Here is a 23,375-nt window from a genome sequence, read left to right on the forward strand (position 1 = left end):
GACGAAGTTTGAGCGAAATGGAACGAAATGAAGAGAAGCGTGAGGGAGAACGGCCAAAGCATGCTATTGGGACCCACGTGGGCTGTCGGACCCAGGTGCCAGACGGTCGGGACGCGCGGGTTTGATCCGCTGGACGATGCCGATCGAACGGCCAGGAAGAGGAGGCTGCGACGAGCAGCGTGGCCTCCGAGCACTTTTTAGCATCTGGGAAAAATAATAAACATGATTTTTTACTTATTTTGCAAAAAATGGTATTTTTTTGGTAAGATGGCAATAACTTTTGTAGCTCGAAAAAAGTGTTTATGAAAATCTATCTACGCGAAAAGTTACATCGATTTCACCTGGCTATGCCCGGTTACCATTTTTTAGATTCTCAAACTGTTAAAGGGAATATGAAAAAAAATCAGATTTTAGGTTTTGCAAAAAAAATTATTTTTTCAAGATTATTATTACTTCATGAATTTTATTTATTAAAATAATTATTTGGAATTCAAATAATAAAGAAATGTGACATCGTGATCAAGAGATTAATAGGATTGATATGCTACTAATATCAATAACATGTGCGCAAAGTACTTGGAAACGAGACATAATGAACTAAGAAATTAAGCATCCTAGTGCTTGGGTAGTTTAAGGATGGGTGACCGATCAGGAAGTTTAACCACGAGTAAGTAATTTGACTAAACTGGTCAAATAACTCAAATACTAGAAATTCTAAAGAAAAAAAAGTTGAATGGAAAAATATTAGGAAAAAGAATTGAAGGCAAAACTAATTTAGTCTAGTCCCCGTTAGTGTTACAAACCGGAATTAAAGGTCCTTTGTCCCAACTCGCGCCCACAACACATGCAGAGGGCCTTTAGTCCCGGTTTATGGACAACTGGAACAAAAGAGTGGGGAGGGGAGGAGTTTTAGTCCTGATTCCGTAGTTTCGATTGACAAACCAGAACTAAAATCCCTTATCAACCGAAACTATATGCCCTTTTTCTACTAGTGAGAAGCATGTCACATGTGAAAACTAAGTGCTTGCTACATCCCTTTGCAAGTACATCCTAGGGGGATTAAATTTATGACATATATGTAGAGATATGGTTCCTCAAATTATGCCACGATCCTCACGATCTAGATAAGAATGCCCACAGTTGGCAACTTCCATTCATGTGAGGGCATCTGTCACGCCCCAAGATCGGGCCTGGACGAGACAACCGCCACGCGCCTATAAACTGAGAGACTTATACTCGCACAAGGCTAAAAATGCAGGCAAAAATCAGCACGGTGGATCTCGAGAAGCTTTATACTCGCGCAACAAGACTTATACATCATTTTACAACTTTATTATCAATTATACAAGCATTGCAACTAGATTCTCTAATTCGCTTCCCACACACTGGTCGGGCCTAAACCTCTACCGACGAGGTCTTGTTCGATAACGACATCTGTGTCTAAAAAAAACATAGGGGAGCTGATGAGCACGGAAAATCATACTCAACAAACCGATTATACACAATCATATAAAATATAAAATAGAAATGGGAGCGGTGTTTTGAAACATGGGTCCATATGCTCTCTATATTTCGAAATGCATCTTACATACATTTTAAATTTTTTTAAAAAAATTGAAACTAAATGTTCGCACGTACATCTTCACATGCTACATGCTCACAAAATTGTTTCATAAAGAATCGACTTATCATGTGACGTGTGTAAAAAAGACAAAATTCAGTGCTAAAAATAATGCTTTTCACAAGATAAAATTTCTCTTTTTTATATAGACCACATAAAATATTGTTTTTTCGTGAAACTTGACGAACGCACGTATATTATGAAGATGTACATGTAGAATTTTTTATCCAATTTTTTCGACATTTCAAAATATAATTTTTTAGTAGAGGGAGCATACGCAACCAGGAGCCGAATTGAATTTCCGAATAGCCTTTAGTCCCGGTTTATAACACCAACCGGGACTAAAAGCTATTTTGTTAATTTTTTTATCCATTTTTATTTTTCTAATTATCTTTTGCTCCCTATTTTTTTTCTGTTTTTTCTTCTTCAGAATTTCTAGTATTTCAATTAGTCCCGGTTAGTCTCTAACTACACTTCATCTTTAGTCAAATTACTTACCCGTGGTCAAACTTCCTGCTCGGTCACCCATCTTCTCACTACTCTAGCACTAGCACGCTTAACTTCCAAATTTTTTTCCCATCCCGCTTCCAAGTGATTCGCGCGCATGTTGTTGATAGTAGTATCATATCAATCATATTAACATGTTGGTCCATGTCACACTTTTTATTGTTTGAATTGAAAATAATTATTTTAATAAACAAAACTAATGATATAATAATATTGTATTATAATTGTAATTGTATTATAATTTATTTTTTTAAAATATTAATTTTTAATTTGTATTATAATTGTTTTTTATTTTTATTTTTTTAATAATTTTTTTGCCAAACCTGAAAATTTGAGAATCTAAAAATTGGCTAACTTTATTGTTAAGTAATAGGATGCAATTATTAATTTTAAAAATAAAAAATATGTAAAATCCTAAATTTCGGGCAGAAACTAAAATCTTCCTGCTTTCATATTTTCATTTGGAATTTTGAGAATATAAAAATTATCTAATTCGGATGTAACTTTTTCCCACGACCTAATTCAGATCTAAAAAAGACGATCCACGAGGGAGGGAGGTGTGGAGGTGCGTGGGGAGTCAAAAAAAAACCTAATAATCCTTTAGTCCAAGTTGGTAAAACGAACCGGGACTAAAGGGTATACCTTTAGTCCCGGTTGGTAATACTAACCAAGACTAAAGGCTTTTGCCTCAGAGATAGCCTGCCGCCACCTCTTTAGTCCGGTTCATAATACCAACCAGAACTAAAGGGTCCAAATAAACCGCGACTAAAGGTTTTGTACGATGAACCGGGATCAATGCCTCCAATTAGTCCCGGTTCATTTTTAAACCGGGACTAAATGTCTCAGTGGTGCTGAACGAAAGCTCTGTTTTCTACTAGTGTCCGTGGATACCATGTAGTCTTCCTACGTGGCCTATTTTGCCGAGTAAGCTGGTAATCAAAGCCAGCACAGCCTCTAATGCCCAGTCAGTTACACTCTCCGTTAAGTAACAGTAAAATGGAACCACCACAACCTCTCTACAGCGATTTGACATTATGCACCGTTAGATCCTGCAAACCGACGCACTTGATTGTTTTGAACGTCCCTACACTAACTAAGCCCGAAATCAAAGGCCCACTCGTTTTTTACTTCGTCAATGGACCAGCAAACCGTTACTGGGCTGCTACTCCACAGATCGACTTGCGCTCCCTATGGTGAATCGGGCCAGAAGGCCAAGAATGCTTCGCATTGGAGGCCTGTAAGGTAGGATGGTGTTCATCTGAAAAGGCAAAAAAAAAACACACGATGGTCGATGGTGTTGATTGCTCAGAGGCGGCGGCGCTGCTCCCACTCCTCTGCCTTGAAGGGGTGCATCGCCCGGCCTCTCCTCTTTCTTGGGTTCTTCAGTTACCATTCAGGCTGGGGCAATTAATTCGTTGCCCCCTTTTGCCTTCCAGGTCGTCAGTATAAATGTCTTTGATTGAGTACTCCTTCAGCTCATATCCAGCTACTGAGATTATCTTCACCGGCGGTCCTTTCCCGACCTCCATGATTCGAGGTTTCCCCTATGTCCCTCGGTTAGATAGGTTCGGTTCGTCCCAGATTCACAATCTGCATGCTTATTGTTTTCTTTAAATTTGCAGAGCCATCTCGGATTTGTCCCTCTCTCTCTCTCTCACGATCTGGGTGAATCCTCCTAGGTGCGCCGCCGCCTCAAACACCCCAACCGTCGCCTTCCCTCAACTTCCGGAGTTGAATGCGAGCGCAAATGCGGCACCCCTCCCCCAATCTTCTCCACTATCGATTCTTAGAAGCCACTAAGCTGATTATGATTGTTGACTTTGCAGGTTATAAGGGTGGAGGCAGTTGATGTTGCAAGGCATTCAAGCAATATGGTACGAACTGCACTTATTTTGGACAGTATAACATGGAATTTTTAGAGTGTAGGATGGACAGCTCACATGAAAACATAGGAGATACACTACATGAATGCTAAACAACGTTACAAATCATGGACTGGTAACATTATACCAACTGTAAATATCTCTTGAAACACCATGCAATGAAAAAGATGACTCCACCTTGCTAGGCTTTGCCAAGGACTTGCAAAGAATGTGTATGTTTTTTGCCCACAAGCCACAGCGTCTTTAGTATGCCATTCTTCCTGGAAAACAACGAGGCATATTTTCCTGGAAACCAACAGTTTCACAATCTACATGCTTATTGTTTTCTTTAAATTTGCAGAGAGGATTGGTTCCTCTCTCTCTCACACAATCTGGGTGAATTCTCCTAGGTGCGCCGCTGCATTCAACACAGCAACTATCGCCTTCCCTCAACTGCAGCAGTGGAACGCGAGCACGAGTGCGGCACCCCTCCCCCGATATTCTCCACTGCTGATTCTTATAAGCCACTAAGCGGATTATGATTGTTGACTTTGCAGGTTATCAGGGTGGACGCAGTTGATGTTCCAAGGCAACTTGCATAAAATAGGGCTTGCTGGTAGGCAACTGCACAAATAAATATATTACTATCGAGTAATCAGTATGGGATTTTGCTTGTTGGAGATCATGTATGTCCTTTACGTGTTGGAGATCTGAATGTTAATTGCATGTGCTGATTGAGAAAGAACATGTATGTCCTTTACTTGTTGGAGATATTAATACTGATGCAAAAACATTCAAGGTCAGTTATGCCTGGTCTGATTAATCAACCTACACTTTATTTCAATCTTGCTGTGTATAACTGTCCGCTTCCAATGGGATGTGTTTCTTGAGGTAAATAACTAAAAGATAAGGATATTGGAAATTCTGTGTAAATAACTGTCCGTTTCCAATTGGATGTGGTTGGCTATATCCTACTTTGTAGCTTCACTATTACTCATTTCAAGTCTGTTGGCTCACATGTTTATCTACATCACTGTGGCAGAACAAGAAAATCGATTCCGGGTATGAATTCAGTACGACTGATGTGATGCTAATTGCATAATAAAACTTCTGGTTAAGCAATCTTTTCTCTCTCACCGTGCTCTACTGCTCTTGTTAGTGTTGGCTAGGCCAATTCATGTGGTTGTCATCATGACATGGCAAGCAGAGGGCCTATGCTCCAGGAGCTCCTCCAGCCTGCAAGTTAGTTTTCTTCTTTTTCCATGGACACGTTTCACATATCTAGCTTTTATTCCCATTTCCCCACCCGATTTCTGATTTCATTTTAAAGCTGGAGATGGATGTTACTAATTACCAGAGACGAAGATGGTTCCACTACACATTTGAATGATGAAGCTGGCACATAACAGTTTGTTGGTAAGCTTCCATGTTTCTGTGTTCAATAGAAGAACATTATTAGTTATGCTTATTGATATGAAAGTGTGCGTTTCAGGGAAGTGGTCAGCAAGCTGGAGCAGCTCTCCGATCAGCATTTTATCGCCTTAGCTTGTGGGATACTTTTTTAAATGATTTATTTGTGGTTGCAGGCCTGCAACAAGGAAGGGCATCTCTTTGTGGCCGTGCGTGGGCATGTATTTGCAACTTCTGAAAAACGATAGTTAACTACAAACTGTATAAAGTACTTTTGTGCATAAAGATATGCTCATGAAGAAAAATCCTTGTTCAAAATGCTATTATTTGAGTGGTCAGTGAGTTATGTACAGCTGAACATTGGAATACAGTTTAGTTTACATGAAAATACTCTTCACACTGGATGTTGTTACAACTAATTATGATATGCTTTGGAAATATTCAGAAGCCTAATTGCTTTATTAGGCATTTCTCTACTAATTGGGTACTTGTCCCTACCGTGGAACAAGGATTGCACATATTGTTTTGTATTATTGTTTCCTACATTGTTGGAGAATATTATTTTCATTTTTCTTCTTTCTAAAGCAATGTTTTTATTGTGATTTGTGAACCTATCCATGGATGCAAATAATATTGTGAAGATTCAGTGCTTTGGTAGCATTCAAGGGTGTGAGACTAATATTTTTTTTGGGATAGTTAGCAAACCTTGCTACATGATGATAAATAAACAAAGGTATCAGTTAGCTAATAAGCTCTTGGATAAAACATGATGAATATTTATATTAGTTTAGTGAATTTTTTTCCAGTTTTTAAAGATGTATTACTGTAAAATGAAGCACATGGCAGTCTGATGTGTTCACATATTTTTGGCGCCAGTAGAATTGTCATGTTTATGTCACTCAAAGATTATCAGTTTGTGGCGTCCCACTGCGACTCCACTGAGCATAAAAAGACTAAACCCTAAGATTTTAATTTGAAATGTTTGGGTGTAACTTTATAAGAAAATATCTTTCATGGTATAAATTTATTGTATTCTATTGCAAAATTTGACCGGGCGCAAACGCGCGCTATTATGATCTAGTAATATACTAATCTAAGTCTAACTCTGGTTTTGCCACCATAGTACTAGATGCATGGCTGATGATTCGATGCATAACTACAAACACGTACGATGCACATAGTTAGCTTAGTTACTCTACACTTGAGTATCTGGCTAGATAACAATTTTTGCACATTATTATGCTACTTTTAAATATTAGTTTCAGTAAATAAAATAATTAGAAGATAGTTAGTATTTAACTTAATAACATAAAATTTTGGGGGTTATCACAACATCTCTAGCGGCGAGACGCATTTCGAACCATAAAATTGACTGTGCGCGTCCGTTTGCGTTGGGTTGGGGACGCGAAATTGGCCTTCGGGCCAGGACTGACCGTTTTGTGTCTGCCCCGAGCAGGATAACGCATTTCACTACTCCCAGAAAAAAATTATTTATAAAACTTTACATAGCGTTAAGAATAAAACATGAAAACATTTCACTATTCTCTAAGGCCTAGAAGACCATTAGAGGCGGGGTGGACTGGCAGTGCCGGCAGAGAGGACTGAAACCCTAGCCCCCCTGGATGACTTGTACGTATGAAATGAAACGTTTCCTATATATACAATACAGGTAAGTTTGCATATGATCAAGAAACGTTCTGCTAGTATAAGTATTATTGGAACAATGTAAAATATGAACATGCAGATTGTTTCATGACCATGTGAAAAAACAAAAGTGACTAAAGTAAACCCCATGATCGGTGAAACTTTAATATGATCTTATGATTATATATGTACAATCAGATCACCAGAATTTTCGATGATGATATGGAAGATGATCACCCCCCGGAGCTACCTAAAACACAACATGAAGCCCCTGGAAGCTGCTGCTGATTCTGACCGTTTTTTGAAGTGTGAGGCGAGTGTGCTCACTTCAATGTGGCTCGGATTTCCTTGTCCAGAAGTATTGTAAAAAAGGATTTCTCAAAGATAACAGAACCCAAATTTAATCACATATAAAAAATACTGTGTTACACATCAAATATAGAGAAAATAATAATTCCAGCTCTAGATTTCTAGTAGTGTTGGTTTAGCGAAAATAATAGCAGCTTCTGATTTCAAGAAGCTGGTCACCACTAATTAAGCACTAAGTACGTATTGCAACCCAAACATCTAATGGAAAGTTCAAATAAACGATGAATATAATTAATTAAAAAAAGATTAATTGCACAATTAAAATTACTATCTTTAGTCTCAATTAAATTGAAAAAAAAAGACAACACCATTAAAATTACTATCTGAAGTCAATGAGGTAAGGGAGCAACCCGGGCTAATAGCTCCACTATAACTAAGGGGTAATCGGTGATGAGTTGCTCAAAGCCGTCGCTCTTGAGAATTGCTTTGAGATTGCCTTTGGTCTGAGCAAGGAAATCAAAGCATGCGTCCTTGAGCTCGTGGCAACGGTGCCGCTGAGCCAGGTCGAGAGTAGTAGCCACCGTACTCATATCAATGTGTGCGCTTAGCTTCTCCGCACAGATGGACTTGAGCCTCTGGAGGTCGTACCTATCCGCGGCCACAAGAAGGTGCTGAGTCATGGCAATTTGGTTGTCGCCCTCGAGGTCCTCGGGAGGTGGTGGCAGGTTGCCCGTGTAGATGAAGTCGAGCATAGCCTTGAACACGAGTGGTTCCATGTCGTCGATCCGGACAGAAGGGGCGGTGTTCTCCCTCATCGGCCCAGTGAATAATGCCGCGAACACCGAGGACTGAGCGGCGAGGAAACGCCTGTGCGCCCAGAAGGTCTCACCGCCAACCTCGAGGGTCACGTCCGTCGGCACGTCGTTGGTGATGAAGCGGATAAGAGCCTCGGCATGTTCATGATTCGGAGTCGGACTGCTTGGCGGTGGCTCCTCGGTCGGCAGCAGGACGGTCTCCGCGACGTTTACGGGCACGCGGAACTCGCACCTGACGCTGAAGGCATCGTTGCTGAGGTAACCCGAGCGCTCCAGGATCGTTCTGCTGATGAGTCCCGTGGTTGCGTCACTTGATGGATCGTCATAGATCATGTTTAGGCTTAGAGCAACTGGTGCGTAATTAGCGATGACGGGGCCAACCAAGGAAACTTGGTAGTTCACTGTCACTTTGTCTTCGTCCACGCCGTATTCACGATCATGGTATAGTAAGAATGTTACGCACTTGTTGTCGTACGAGCAGCAGCCGTTAGGGTAGTACCGTAGGTACCAGCGACAGCCTCCCGCAATCTCTACCCTCTGCGCGCGTACAAGGCGTGATCGACTCCGCCCGGCTCGTACAGCCTGGTGCACGTGGGAGGGAGTGTGCGCGCAACCTCAACTCCACCGGCCGATAATCCCCCTTTTTTTTTCTGGATCACGCAATTGACAAAAACAATTGCTTCAAGCACAACACCAGCGGGTTTTAGCATACGCCCTGGTCATCATCGTCGTGATCAACAAATCTTAGTGTTGATAATTTTAATTAGGAGCACAATTAACACAAGGAAGCAATATGCAGGAAATATGGTCGACTCAGATTGAGCGATGTCCTTCCACTTCTCCAGCCCATGACTCCGACATGCATCCATATTGTTATTTCTAGATGATTCAGCCAACTATCTAGCTAACTCCCTCCTTCTATTCTAAAAAAGTTTTTCTTTTCTCAATATCAAACCTATTTTTTGTTGGAGTCGTACGAGGTAGGACTAATTCATAGAAGCTTCACAAACAGCTCCGGAAAAAAAGTTACAATATACTGTACCTACAAGCTATATACAACTCCAAAAAATCAGCTCCTATTTTGAACTATGATTAGAGATACAAAACCTAATTGGATGCGACTATTGAATAATATATGTTTTTGGCCTAATTTTTTTGGGTCACTACTAGTGTAGGTTCACTTTGGAGCGGCCTAACCCTAATCCCCGCACCCTTGCCCCCCTAGTCGCCACAACCACCCAACAAAAAATAAGTGCAGCTTGAGGAGTTCAACATAATCCTAGCTTTTGTACTCCTACTTGTTTCTTCCTTTTGCTCTAGACACTTGAAAAAGTTGCATGCAGTTTCCCCATAACCCACGTTATTCGACCTCAGTAAAACTTGTCATGACTCTCTTGATCTTAGATTTTCGCTCGTAGTTTGATCTTAGGGCATCTCCAACGCGGCGACCCAAATGGACGCGCTGGGCCGTCCGTTTTAAAAGCCGTTTGGGTGGCCGCGTGGACACCCGGACAGAGGCCCGCGCCCGCGTGTCTGTTTGGGTTGCACGCGGCGACCCAAAAAGCCGCCACGTGGTTCCTCTTCCCTACGCGGCGCTGAGCGGCGCTACGCCATGTCAGGACTCGACGGGACAACAATGGAGGGCAGGAAAGTTCCCGCGCGCACCAGGGTTCCCGAGCGCGCGAAAAGGCCATGGGCGCACGCTCGCGCCCAAGTTTCCCGCCAAGACCGCCGGCTATAAAAGACGGCACCGGCCTCGCAGACCTCACACCCCGCTCTGTCGTCTCCTCCCCCTCTATCTTCTCCGACGCCCTCTACACCTCCATCGCCATGCCGGGCGCCCTGCAGGCCACGTGGGCCAAGCGCTCCCTCGCCGCCCGGGCCAGGTTCCCGCGGACGGAGGAGGAAGAGCGGGCGGACGCGCGTTGGGTCGCCGACGACGTGGCGCTCCTCGTCGCTGCCGAGGGGGCGACGAAGAAGGAAGAGGACGTGGAGCTGGTGGAGGCGGCCGCGGACGGCTGGCACGAGGGCGCGGACGGCTGGTACGAGGCCGCGGAGGAGGCGGAGCCCACCGCGGAGGAGGAGCCCGTCGACCCGGAGGACTACTTCGACGACCTCGCGCTGGCGAACATCAACGTCACCATCGAGGAGCGTCTCGCTGACCTCACGCGCGTGACGAAGGAGCACGAGGCCACCTACCTGGCAAGCCGCCGCCGTTTAGGCGACCTCCTCGGGCAGAAGAACCAGCTCCTCGCTACGCGAGCAGCCTACCACCTCATCCAGCTGCCCTCGCCCGAGCGGCACGCCCGGGAGGCTGCTGCATCGGCGGAGCGCGGCCACCAAGAGTGCATGTGCCGTCGGGAGGAGAACCAGGAGGCCCAGGCCGTCGGCCGCCGGTCGTGTCCGCCTGGAGGTGGACCTCGACCAAGCCCAAGCTGCGAGGACGACAAGGAGGAAGACGGCCGCTAATAAGGAACGCAGCAAGAGGGCCGCTGCCAAGCCACCCAGCTGGTAAGCTGGAGTGGAATCCTCACGCGTACAGGCCGCCCGCGTCTAGTGAAATCCACGGCCCCGGCGGTGACTCGGCGGCGAGTCGTCGGCCCCGTACGTAGCTAGACTAGTAGTAGAAATATTTAAGAAAAATGTAATGTCTAATTGTAATGAAGAAAAAACCTATCTCCTTATGACACGCGGGCCAAGGCGGACAAGGGGCGGACGCGAGCGGCCAGCCATCGGCGTCCGCGGCCACGAAAACGTGGCCCGGATTTGGGCCGGCTTTGGGTCGTCCCGGACGTCGCGGCCATCCGTTTTTGCGATGGGTCCGCGCTGGGCCGGATTTTTGTCCGGTTCGACCCATCCGGACGCACGGGCACAGGATGGGTCGCTGGCGTTGGAGATGCCCTTAGATCTTATTTTTTCATGACAGTAGAATGATACACTTTCTAGTTTCATAGATGGATACCTAAAGGACAAAGTTAAAATGAACCTTATATAGGAGGGACACGGCTAAATCCAATCTACTAGGTGGGGTGCGTGCAACCCTATGCACGTATATTGGCTAAATCCAATCTAGTACATAATAAGGAAAGGAGAGAAACAGGCGGTACTAGTACATGTTAAAATTCCCATGCAAATTAACTGAGGAGCTGCCCGCAATCAATTTGATTAACTGCCTAATTTTAAGGAGGAGATGCCTCGTCTTACCCGCTGCTTTATATGGGGAACCAAATTTTCAGCATGTACCCATGAACGTCACCGATAAGGCCCACAATTCATTCTATCCATTGATTCGCTGCCACAATCAATGGAGGGGATCGGGAGAAACAAAAGAGATTGCAGGACCCCAAATTCGCCAAGTCCCACAACACCCACACCCATCCTAGATCCCCACCACTCCTCCGCCGGAAGTTTTCGCCCACCCCAACGTAGACCTCCTCCCCCTTCAGCGAATACATCCTCCGGAGTAGATTCATAGCCCTGCGATGAACCATATACCAGGCGCAGGATCTCGACCTTCCAGCTCCTGTAGCGTGTATCCTTCACGACGCCGTTGCGGTGGCCGTCGAGGCCGACCACTAGGTTAGGTTGTTGATGAAAGCCGGTGGCCTGGATGCCGACTCCGCCGGGTCGGCAAGCAAAGCGCCGTCTTTTTCCACCGCCTACGTGGCCTCCACCTCCACCAAGCCCCACACGCTGCCGCCTCTTCGGATGGCGGACGGTGCAACATTAATAGGAATGGAAGGTAACAATCTGGTAGATTTCTTGTTTATAAAAAAACAAATCTTGATAGGTTGCAGCTTGGTGAGTATGCACAGTTATGGATGTTTCAGCAATCCTTGGTCTTTGGCGTAGTTTTACTTGCTATTGTGGTAACTTGGATCAACGCATGTGGAAGAGATTTAGTTTCGCGCCTTTTGAAAGGACTAGGCTACGCAATCACAACTTAATTACCTCCTTTTTATGTATTCATATGGAGCTGAACCTATGAGTATTGTTACTCGTATTATAGAACTAGCATTTGACAGGAATAACTGATAAACCAGTCATAAAAACTTTTCTTGCCTTCCAGTTGTCATTATAGAAATTCCTTGATCTGTGTGTCTCATGTAAGATCATTGTTACAAGTTTCTTCATTGTCCGTTAAAGTTATCCACTTCTTATTCAGACTCATGAAACCCATCACAAATATTAGCCCATTAGTTAATAGTTATGATTGTTTTTGTGTAATACTCCCTTTGATCATAAATATAAGCCATATAATATTTGGCACGGAAATTAAAGAACGCATATTGAGGGAAAATTACACCAGATTTGGGCAGGATTGCCACTAAACATTTGACATGAGAAAATAGAGGAATTTTGAAAAGATAAGAAAATCAAATCAAATCCCTAAAACAATTCCATACAGGTGGTGTGTCGCACTAAAGCTTATATTCTGGAATTTTTCTCGAAAAATTATATGGCTTATATTCAGGAACGGAGGGAGTATATAACTTCCTTGAAGCTTGTACCTGCACTACACTTCTCTTTTAAACGCCACATAGTATTCCCTTCTTTCACCTCGGACATTCTAAATTACAACTATATTTGTCCTTATTTGCAAGATATTCCTTGGCAACTATTATCTATTGTTAACTAGTGAACTCCTTTTAGACCCAAATTACAATGCAGCTGGCTACCTTATTTTCTGAATGCATCTCATGTTTTCATGTGTTGAGAACAAATTCTAATGCTCATCATTATTATCTTCTGTTTTGAAATGCGCTAGGGTGCTCAATGGCCTCCTCCCTCTCTTATATTCTAAGCTGACATGGGTGTGTTGTCATGTCGTGCGGGAGCTCTACCCCAAGTCCCACAATGGACGTTGTTGACATCAGCACCCAATGGTCAAGTTTTTTCTTTGGCCGCACTCAAATCGATTGGTGCCATTCTTTTATCCAATTCTTTATGGTTGTTGTGCTTACTAAAATTATGCCTCTATTCTGTGTCCCATCATTTCTGGCAAGACCCGAATTGACTATTGCATGCTAATTTCTTTTACTGAAATGTGCATTGGTATTACTCTGTTCATTTCAAAGTGTATCAGTATTGATAGGTTACTGTGAATTCAAAAAATGTTGCTGCAAATTCGATCAATGTGAATTCTAGATGCTCTTTAGTTTATAAATGTTCAATCGCATGAGTATGTCATTATTTCACCAACTCATGCCAAAAAAATCACTAATTTTCTAGTTGTCAGAAAGAGTTGGCGGAATATGGAAACAAACTTGAGAAGTGTATGTTCGTTACCATAAAAAGCGTGCTATTGTAATATGATATATTATTATGCTATCTGATTTTTGCACCTAGCCTCAACTAAAATGTGTATGCTTTAGAACTCGTATGTCGTGTCATTGATTATAATTTACCGTTTGCAGCCACAACTTTAATTTGTGACTACCACCTTGATGACTATTGTATTCTTGTGATTAGGCCCGAGCCAACCCTCTCACTTACCACTTTTTTGTGATATTTTAAAACTTGCTAATTGTTGGCATGAACATGTGAGCTTTATATAGAATCTACGAAGATGTTAATTCAGAAGTATGGATTTTAGTGAATTAATCTGTTTGAATCAGTTTCTAATAATGATTATGTAATTGTCATTTTTGTGACTGGGTCTGGAGTATCATTTTGTTAGTATCCCACCAATACTTCTATATTGTTTGCTTCCACAGAGCTATCAATATTTATCTCAAGCATTATGTGGCGTATTGCTGTTGTGGTATGTCCCTCCTGTATTATTATGACATATGAAGGCAGCAACGTGTCATTGTGTGATTTGCTACTTTTATCATGTTAATTCTTAATCCTTTCGTTCTAATTTTTCAATTCTGTTACTAGTTACTCCTTCTGATGCTTTTTTCGATTTGTTCCTATTGACTTAGGCTTGGCAGCAAAGCTAAGAACGAGCAGACTAATGATCTCATTGTTATGCTACGTCCCTGTTCAAAGTTCAATTACATCCATGGCAATGTTCCTGCTGACCACCTTGCATTGTAGTTTAGTTGAGTTTCTAGTTCTTCCCATCTCTCCTCTACATATGTGATTATTAAATAGTCCCACAATTTCATAGGTTCACACCCACCTTCACCATAATTTTCATAATTGATAGGTCCAGTTTTGCACATGTTCCACCCGAATTAGTATTACTTTTTTTGTTTGTTGATGTACCCCAAGACCACCATTTGATCATGAACTAATGAGTCAGCGTTTTGGTTTGTGGTAAATTCATAAACATTCACATAACCAGTTGATTCTAATGTCTCCTTAGGAAACCTAATCCAACCATTGTTCATTATGCCCCGTGGTACCTTAGACAATTAGGCATCATCATTGCTCATTCCAATGGAAGAGCGTTCAACTTTTTTGTTTTCTTCAAAAGAAATACTAGAAAGGTTGGAAGTGGTGCTATCCGAGGATGAGTTATATTAGTTTCCTTTTCATGGTAGTACACTCCGACGTATCGAGCGTTGAAAGGATCATACCTATACAGTCCACTTGTATGTGTGGCTGGTGTTTATTCAGAAAAATGATATAGCCTCATTGAGTTACTTATTTTTCCAAGTACTATTAAATCCCAGAAAATAATAAGATTTCTAGTAGAGAAGGAGGACCGTTAATTGTGATGTCGTATGGATTTATTTGTCATAGTTATCGTTGTTACTAGTTTCGTTCTTTTATTTCCAAGTGGCAATATCATCAGCTCTTCTATTTATCTATTATTTATTCACAGGTCCTCTATAATCCAAAATTCTTGTAAGCACTTACCAGCACAATATGAAGTTGAAACATGTTGAGAAGAATCATGCTCTACATGTATGAGGTAGTAAATCACGTGTAATTCATTTGATATTAGTGACATGTACCATATGGCTAGTTTCACTTGATTTTGTCACTTCTCCGAGTTGCGTAACTGCGATTATTTGTACAAGTAGCTATTGTGCTGTCTATAATTTAAATAGTCTTTCAGTACTTTATTGGTCTTGTGTGGATGAATAGAACAGCTACTTGAAACTATTATGTTGTGAAGGAGTCTATTTGTTGTGTCCCATGATTTATTTTTGATCCTATGTGGAAGTTAAGATAAGAGCACATTTTCTATCAAGTGCTAATCTTATTGCATTCGACATTTGTTCTGTTTATCAGTTTTCTTATTTTATTTAATGTCAATCTTGTTTATTTCCTACCAAGTATATTTATTAAATCTTTTCTATTGGACTTTCATGGTCTCACTGAACTCTTTGTACATGCAGATTAAAATGTGAAGTGTCAGTATATCAATTGAGAAGCTTGTATGGATGAATGGAGCTTTGCATTCTCATGTGGTTTCAGAGCAAGGAGGGGAAAGAATACAAATAGTACTCGACCAGCTACTGGAGCAGGGGAGGAGGAGCAGGACTGGGCATAGTACTTGACCAACGGCTAGAGAAGAACTAGGAAAAAGAGAAGGTGAAGGCCAACCACCGTTCTTAAACCAGATTTAGACCTACCCCGGCAAAAAAGGTCAACATAAAACTTGACTCTATTTCTTTGGAGCTACCAAGTATGCCAATGGTCAAATAATTTTGGTTGTGCAATTTAGCCATTTCAGCTTCAGAGTATGTCTTCATTCCTGCATAATTAGTCGTATGGTAAACATTTGGTTTCAGTTTTCTATATAGCATGCATAATAACCAATCATTTTCAACATTTTCTATGCGTTTGATGCAAACCACGATAAAAAATAGCATACAATTCCCTTGAATGTAGGGTGTAGTTTTCTCACCAAGATTTTGCAACTTTTGATGATTGTGGAACCATTCACAGAACACTATGTGTTTGCGCTGGCGACATGCATTTGCAGCGCAACAAGTCGAAGAAGGACTACCCCACCCAGTGGTCATAGCTAGCCTCCGTGAGCTGCTACTGGTGGTTGCCCGTGAGAGATGCTTCTGGTGGTCGCGAGCACCACTGGGTACGTCCATGAAAGTCAGTGTCGTCACTAGGGATAGCTCTTATTGGGCCAAGGTGTGAGATGTGGCCACCTCATGCATGATGTAGGAGGACTAGTGGGTGTCGCTTGCCTAGGTGGTCTTGACTGCACCGGGTAGTGGGTGTTCCATGATGAGCTCGAGGAGGCACGGACTAGCGACACCTCTATGTAGGTGGTCGTCCAGCCAGATGTGCCACAGCGGAAACAAAGTTTACAAATGCGAGCACAAGGTGAGCCTCTATATTGCTTTCGTTCTGAATCGTTGTGGAATTTTTGGTAAAAGGAGTTTCCTTTTACAAATGTCTTGGTTCTGGATAGTTGATCTTGATCTTTACAGTTCATGGCTCCTTGTTCATGAGTGGTTTAGATATCTAGCTAAACCTAGAATTGGATGAGCCAATTTTACGCTTGTGCTAAATTTTGTACAATTATGCATCATAATTCCCATGTAACACTTAAAACTTATACAACCATCTTGTACCTATCTAGATTGGTATTTGATGGCATAATTTATCGTTGGCATATAGGAACTCATTTGCTTGCTTAGAGTGTTGCTCAATCGAATTGGTGTATGCATGATTCTAATTATTATAGCTTTATTTTATTTCTGAATAATGGTTTCGCTCATGTGTTGGGGATGAATTAGTGAGTTGTTCCACTCTGGTGAATAGAGACATGTTCTATTAAAGTTCTAGGAACATACAATTTGAAAGTTGCTCTGCTACTCTAACAAATCTATAATTCTGAGAGTTCTTTTTCGTCTCATGTATTTTTTACTTATGAAGTTGCACATGTTACATTTGCTTTCCGAACACTCGATTGCAAATGTCATGATAGTTTATTTGTACTAAAATGTCCAGTTTTCATGCATGCTGCACACTGAATACGACGTAACTGTCATAATGTTCAGTTTCTATGCGAGTATTCAATATTTGCATTCCAAGACTGGGAAAAGGATGTCATGTTTACATATTATTTAGTGTCGGCAGCGAGTGTTGTCTGTCCTTTTATTCATATCCTAAAAAAACGCAGAGCTTGTTGAATGTCCAATTCAGAGTTGCTTTATTTCATAGATATGGCTTGAGGGAGTTACTCTTGGCATGTAAAGATAAGAGCTATATATGTGTTGTGTGTTCCACCTGTTTCTTGATTTTCAAATAAACTTTACAAGTCGATGTGGAAATTATACATTGTTTTTTATCTTATCATCTCACCCAATAGACTTCACATACCAGCACATTGGTATGAGAAGTCTTTTCGAACATGTGGTTTTTAGTGTCATTTGCAAATGCAAGTGAACATGACGGGAGATTTGTAAAGCATCATCTTGCTTGAACACTCACTAGATCAGAGTTGGTATGAAAAACTCACTTATTTTAGGCCACTTTTTGAATTATAATTTAAACATTTATGACACATGATTATGCTACGGGCATGTACATCTACCTTCCTGTATCCACTCATAACCACCGTATGCTAACCTATGTGCTCACTTGTGTGTAGATCTGAAGAATATCTTGTATTTAGAGTTGCTTTATTTCATAGATATGGTTTGAGGGAGTTACTCCTGACATCACAAGAGAAGTTCTATATTATACACTATATAAAAGCTGATCAAATTACGGCACTGTAGATGAGGCATTTATCCATTTTGTTCCTGCAATCATTATGTGACGCGTACCATAGTTTATGCACGTTGTGTTATTCAGTCGAGAGGTTGATTTTGCCTTCCTTATTTTTCTGAGTGTGGGGTTACCGGCTACCGGTTTGTTGATTTCTTTCCGGTGATTGCATTGTTCGTTTGCTTTCTTGGCTTACATCCGTGAAATTTCCATCGGTGGTATGCCACGTTTTTTTTTTCACTTGGAAACGTATAGCCTTTTCAGCAGTGGTAGAGTCTAGGTGTCTCCCTCCTATTTTCTTGCCGCCGATTGGGGCCTTATCTCCTCCGCTTCCCCACTTTCCCGCACCGCCAAGAGGCACACGTTTCTAGACGAGGAGACACTCGTTTCTAGACAAGGGAGCCGGAAATCATCACCGCTGGGGCGCTCGAGGGCCAGCGGCCGGCGGCTGGGAGCCGTGGAGAGGTGGAGGAGCTCACGCTGGAGTGGAAGGGGCAGGTAGGAAAGGTAGCCGAGGGGAGCTGTTGCGGATGAGCAAGGTAGACGGCGGCCATCGGCGTTGGGTGAGCTAGCGGCCAGGGGACAGAAGGTGAGAGACTAGAGTAGCGATCGGGAGGTCGTCCCGGTGGATGCTGCCACCACGACTGCTGGGGCTCCGGAGAGGTCTCCGGTCCGGCTCCCTTGTGTGAGATTTTGGCGGGAGGGGTGCCGCCAGTGCGAGCATTGGGAGGGGAACTGGGATGGACGTGGCTCTGCACATCCAGCAGCCCTGCCTTTTCTCCTCCCAGTCCTCCATCTGCTCCTGCGTCGCCGCCAAACAGGGCAAGCTGACCCTGTCTTTTCCCCACACTAGATCTGGTGAGTTTTGTTCCAAATCCGGGTGATTTGCTTGGTTTTATTTAAATTTTGATTGGATGTGTCATCTCAGTCATTTATGGTATTTTCTAGATCAACCGTGCCCTTTGGAGGGAGGAGTAAATATGACTATTTACTAATTGTTATAATTCCTTTGCTTATTTTTAAGTAAGGTTATTCAGTTGCATCTTTATTTTAAAACAAGTCCCAGGAATCGCATGTACCAAGAGAATATTGGGAGCATATGATTCATTTTATTTCTTGGCAGTTTGATATGAATATCTTAATTTTAAAAAAGTTACACGGCCACGGGCGGGCGCGGCGTGCCACCGCGCCTTTGCTTCCTAGTATGTGTTGCATGTTCCATTAATTTCTTGATTTTCAAATAAACTTCAAAAATTTATATGGGAATAGTACATATTTTTATCTTATCACTGCAACCAAGATTCCTAATTTGCCTACCCATTTGTGGGATGTATTTTAGAACATTTATGGCTTTCTAGTGTCGTATGCAAATTCAAGTGAACATGAGGAGATATGTGTAAAGCATCATCGTGCTTGAACACTTACTAGGTTAGAGTTGCTTTGAAAAACTCACTTCTTTAGGTCATTTTCGAATTACCATTTTAAACATTTCTAACAGGTGATGCTGACTATGTGCTTGTACATTTACCTTCCCGTCTCCTCTCATAACCGCCATATGCTAACCTCTGGTTCTCGTTTGTGTGCAGAAATGAAGAATATCTTGTATTTGAGGTTGTTCTTGTAGCGGAAAAAGAAGTAGATTGAGGTCACCATCTTGTGTATTTGAGGCCTAAATGCTTGTCCCAGTTCGTGTGCAGCGACCAACCCTTCCAACCAGAGAGAAGGTGATTTTTTTATGCCTCGCTAAAGATATTTTTTTGGTGTTGTTCATTCAATGAAACGTACGTGGTTTTGCCTCTGATTGCTTTTTTCTTTCTAATGTTCTGTGTTAATTCGTACATGATCCATTATTCCATCAGTGTAACAACCTTGGATTGATGATTCGAAATTGAGTATGTTACATATTTTTAGTTTATGTTTACCAATTCATTCTGCCGGCAAAGTTTTTGCTGTAATTTGTGCTATTTATGTTTTTCCTGTAATATAGTTGGTATATCTTACTATCCCCGTTCCTTTACTAGAGCATCGTCTTTGAAATAGTTGAGCACTATTACATGTCCGCCGTGTTTTTGTCTCTTCTCATGAATCCTGTTTGAATATTTTGAGGCCTTTATGCTAGGTTGAACATATGTCGGGTTGACAATGAAACTGGATTAGATAAAGTTAGGCGAGTGACAGGCGTTGTTGCTGCAGACTACTTTGTGCCTGGATATTTTATTTGGGTGTTTTTGATTGCTAATTTAGCTCATGTTGGATATGAAGAAAATAACATGTACACTGCTGCATATCTCTCTACAGAACACCGAGGTAACTTTTTGATGCATTATACAATGTGAATAATGACAGAATCCCATACCACTTGTTGTATTCTCCTCACTGTGTAACCATAAATGCGGCGATGCCCAGCTTGTCACTGCTTTGGCATGCTAGCTATTCTGGATTGGCACCAGTAATAAAGCATTTCCTATTTGATGATTTACAAAATTATCAATAAGAAATGACATCCTTCTGTTCTGTGCTCTACATGTTAATATATCATGTGGCTAGCTTTCTGTATAGAGGTATGTACAAAGATAGTTTCTCTTCTCATCTCGTTCGGGGTATCCATCCGAGGATTTGCACCGAGTCGTCATTATTGCTTTGTCTTGCAGCTTCTCTTCCTTCTTGGTGGTTCGTTGGCTGTGACCTTGAGTTGTGCTATTCTATTTTCTCTTGCTGCCGTTGTTGGCTCATATGCGTCGGTGTTCGTCATTGTTGCCAGCCTTCTGGTGTTGGGCTACGCTGGTTGGATGTGGCCTCGTTCCGGGGTTTTCCACCACGGGTGAGCCCCTTCTTGGTTTTTTATAGATTTGGTCTTACTTTGAGTGTATGCCATCTTTGTGGTTTATTGTATGCTGGAATTGGGGATTTTTCTTATCCAACCGGTTTGAACAGCTACAGAGTGTTTAAGATTTATGTATGCTTTCTTGAAGAATAATAAAATAGAACTATGGTAACTTCATGGTCAATATATGTTGTATTAATGTATCATATGGCCTAGGTAGGATTAAAGTACTGAAATGTTATATTGATAATCAATTTGATGAATGGAATAACCATAGTAGCCCCTCACAGTTGAATGTGTCATGTCCAGTCATAATGTATTAGTTTATTCCAGTGTAAGATAACACATGATAAGTATTTTTTACAGTTTGTAGAAGAGAAATGGTTTTGGACATTGGCCATGCAGCTCAATGATGCCCTGATTCCAAGCCATTTGCTAGTGATGTACGTCTTGCAATGGCACTAGTTGAAGTAAGAACAATAGACATGATTAAAGAAGCATAGCTGTTTGGTGCAATGTTTATTTCATCTTTGATAATTTGTAATGATTCCATGCATTTTCTGGTGGTGCTATATTGTAAACGTTAAATTTGAAAAAATAACTTAACTATTTGCTGTGAGGCTCCCGCAATGCTCAATATTTTGAGGAAAAAACCATCTATAGGGAATGCCCCATGTTGAGCATGTATCCAGTTATTGCTTTCAACTTTAAAAAATTGCCCACGTATGAAATCTTGTCATAACTTGTCTTGTTGGGTCAACTCGACAGAAGAATCGAGTTTGCACCTTCTTGCACTCTATAGCTTTTAAGCCTGCCCTGTACACGAAAATTCTGAACACAGGCGAGGTCCTATTGTAAGTTGCTATGAATTTCTTGGGCAGGGTCTCGATGTTGAGTTACACATGAAGTTCCACTATTTTTGTTTCATCTCTAGAGAGCATAGACCAGGGTGTAAGATTATTTCTAGTCTGACTTCAGATGTGTTGTGGTATAGGTTGGATTCCGATGGTTGAAAAGTTGGTGAATACAAATTATTAAATATAGTTCATATCAAGCATTGCAGTGTTATTTTCCTGAAAATGTAAAGTTTGAAGTAAGCATTATGAATGTGTTTAACCATCTCTAGAGAGCGTATATTAGGATGTCAATATTTTTTTAGTCTGATTAAGATGCCTTGTGGTATAGGATGGATTTCGATGGTTGATAAGTTGGTGAATAAAAATTATTAAATATAGTTCATATCAACCATTGCAGTGCTATTTTCTTTACAATGTAATTTTTGAAGTAAGCATTATGAATGTGTTTAACCACTCATGTTCTTCCTTTGTATTTGCTTAGCTGCACAATAAGGTCATCTTCCTAGCTGTTCGAAACAAGATGGTAGACGGCCGAAGAAAATCCTGAAGGCCTTGCGGGGCAATGGAGAAACCAGACAAATGGTGGCATGCTTGCAGATGGATGCATGATACGTCCAAAACGTATCTACTTTCCCGAACACTTTTGCTATTGTTTTGCCTCTAATTTGTGTATTTTGGATGCAACTAACACGGACTAACGCTGTTTTCAGCAGAACTGCTCTGGTGTCTCGTTTTTGTGCAGAAATCCAACTTTCGGGAAAATCCTCGGAATTTATGCAGAAGACCCTATTTTCCCAGGAAACTAACGGAGCCAGAAGGACAATTGAGGTGGAGGCCCGAGGGCCCCACACCATAGGGCGGCGCGGCCCAGGGGGGCCCGCGCGGCCCTGTGGTGTGGCCCCCGCGGCCGGCCTCCGACGCCCTCCTTCGGACTATTTATCGGCCTCGACCTAAAAACGCACGGGGAGAAGTCGAAGTCGCCAGAAACCCTCCAGAACGCCGCCACATCGCGAAACTCCGTCGCGGGAGCCAGAAGTCTCCGTTCTGGCACTCCGCCGGGACGGGGAATTGGAGGAGATCATCGCCGCCATCACCGCCAACGCCTCTACATCAACCAGCCATGTTTCCCCCATCCATGTGTGAGTAATTCCCCCGCTGTAGGCCGAAGGGGATGGTAGGGATTGGATGAGATTGGTCATGTAATAGCATAAGATTGTTAGGGCATAGTGCCTAGTGTCCGTAATTGGTACTTTGATGATATTGTTGCAACTTGTTATGCTTAATGCTTGTCACTAGGGCCCGAGTGCCATGATCTCAGATCTGAACATGTTATTGTTTCATCATGATATTCATTGTTTATGGTCTTACCTATAAGTTGTATACACATGTCGCTGTCTGGAACCGATGGCCCCGAAGTGACAGAAATCGGGACAACCGGAGGGAATGGTAGTGATGTGAGGATCACATGTGTTCACGGAGTGTTAATGCTTTGCTCCGGTACTTTATTAAAAGGAGTACCTTAATATCCAGTAGTTTCCCTTGAGGCCCGGCTGCCACCGGCTGGTAGGACAAAAGATGTTGTGCAAGTTTCTCATTGCGAGCACGCACGACTATATATGGAACACATGCCTATTGATTGCTTTGTACTTGGACACCGTTTTATTATTATCTGCAAATGCCCTGCTATGATTGTTACATGAGTTTCTCTCATCCATGCAACGCCCGTTATCCGTCCCCGTGCCTATAGTATTTTAATCCTGTTGTTTACTAAAATCACTACTGCTGTCTCTACTCACTTGTTATTTCACTATCACATCGCTATAAAATCACATTACCGATAAACTCTTGCGAGCAAGTCTGTTTCCAGGTGCAACTGAATTGACAACTCCG

At 42.1% G+C, this 23,375-nt stretch overlaps 1 protein-coding gene and 2 long non-coding RNA genes across 7 annotated transcripts; 2 read left to right on the plus strand and 1 right to left on the minus strand.

The window, feature by feature from the left end:
- The first annotated feature begins 4,380 nt into the window (after positions 1-4,380).
- On the plus strand, positions 4,381-5,806 carry LOC127298517 (uncharacterized). 2 transcript variants are annotated; one of them, XR_011745919.1, is made up of 4 exons: positions 4,381-4,468; positions 4,548-5,232; positions 5,321-5,406; positions 5,577-5,806. It is a non-coding gene; the product is annotated as an uncharacterized lncRNA (long non-coding RNA). The 2 variants fall into 2 exon arrangements; XR_007849814.1 differs by having other exon boundaries at positions 4,548-5,406.
- A 1,936-nt stretch (positions 5,807-7,742) lies between these two features.
- Positions 7,743-8,501, minus strand: LOC139831468 (BTB/POZ and MATH domain-containing protein 1-like). The gene has a single exon (XM_071820747.1). It carries the CDS (start codon positions 8,499-8,501, stop codon positions 7,743-7,745), a length of 759 nt encoding a protein of 252 aa, XP_071676848.1.
- A 2,998-nt stretch (positions 8,502-11,499) lies between these two features.
- Positions 11,500-22,671, plus strand: LOC139830995 (uncharacterized). Of its 4 annotated transcripts, none has more exons than XR_011744747.1 (10): positions 11,500-11,910; positions 12,937-15,033; positions 15,464-15,713; positions 16,017-16,164; positions 16,251-16,412; positions 19,391-19,528; positions 19,924-20,365; positions 20,456-20,625; positions 20,995-21,098; positions 21,967-22,671. It is a non-coding gene; the product is annotated as an uncharacterized lncRNA (long non-coding RNA). The 4 variants fall into 4 exon arrangements; XR_011744748.1 differs by having other exon boundaries at positions 12,937-13,054; positions 13,886-15,033; positions 16,017-16,412; XR_011744746.1 differs by having other exon boundaries at positions 16,017-16,412.
- Positions 22,672-23,375: the final 704 nt, after the last annotated feature.

Source organism: Lolium perenne, chromosome 5 (assembly GCF_019359855.2).
Source record: "Lolium perenne isolate Kyuss_39 chromosome 5, Kyuss_2.0, whole genome shotgun sequence".
In the NCBI taxonomy this organism is placed as follows: domain Eukaryota; kingdom Viridiplantae; phylum Streptophyta; class Magnoliopsida; order Poales; family Poaceae; genus Lolium; species Lolium perenne.

Bases quoted from the DNA above. Each gene is read 5' to 3' on its own strand.
- LOC139831468 (XM_071820747.1), bottom strand. From the start codon at position 8,501: ATGATCTATGACGATCCATCAAGTGACGCAACCACGGGACTCATCAGC.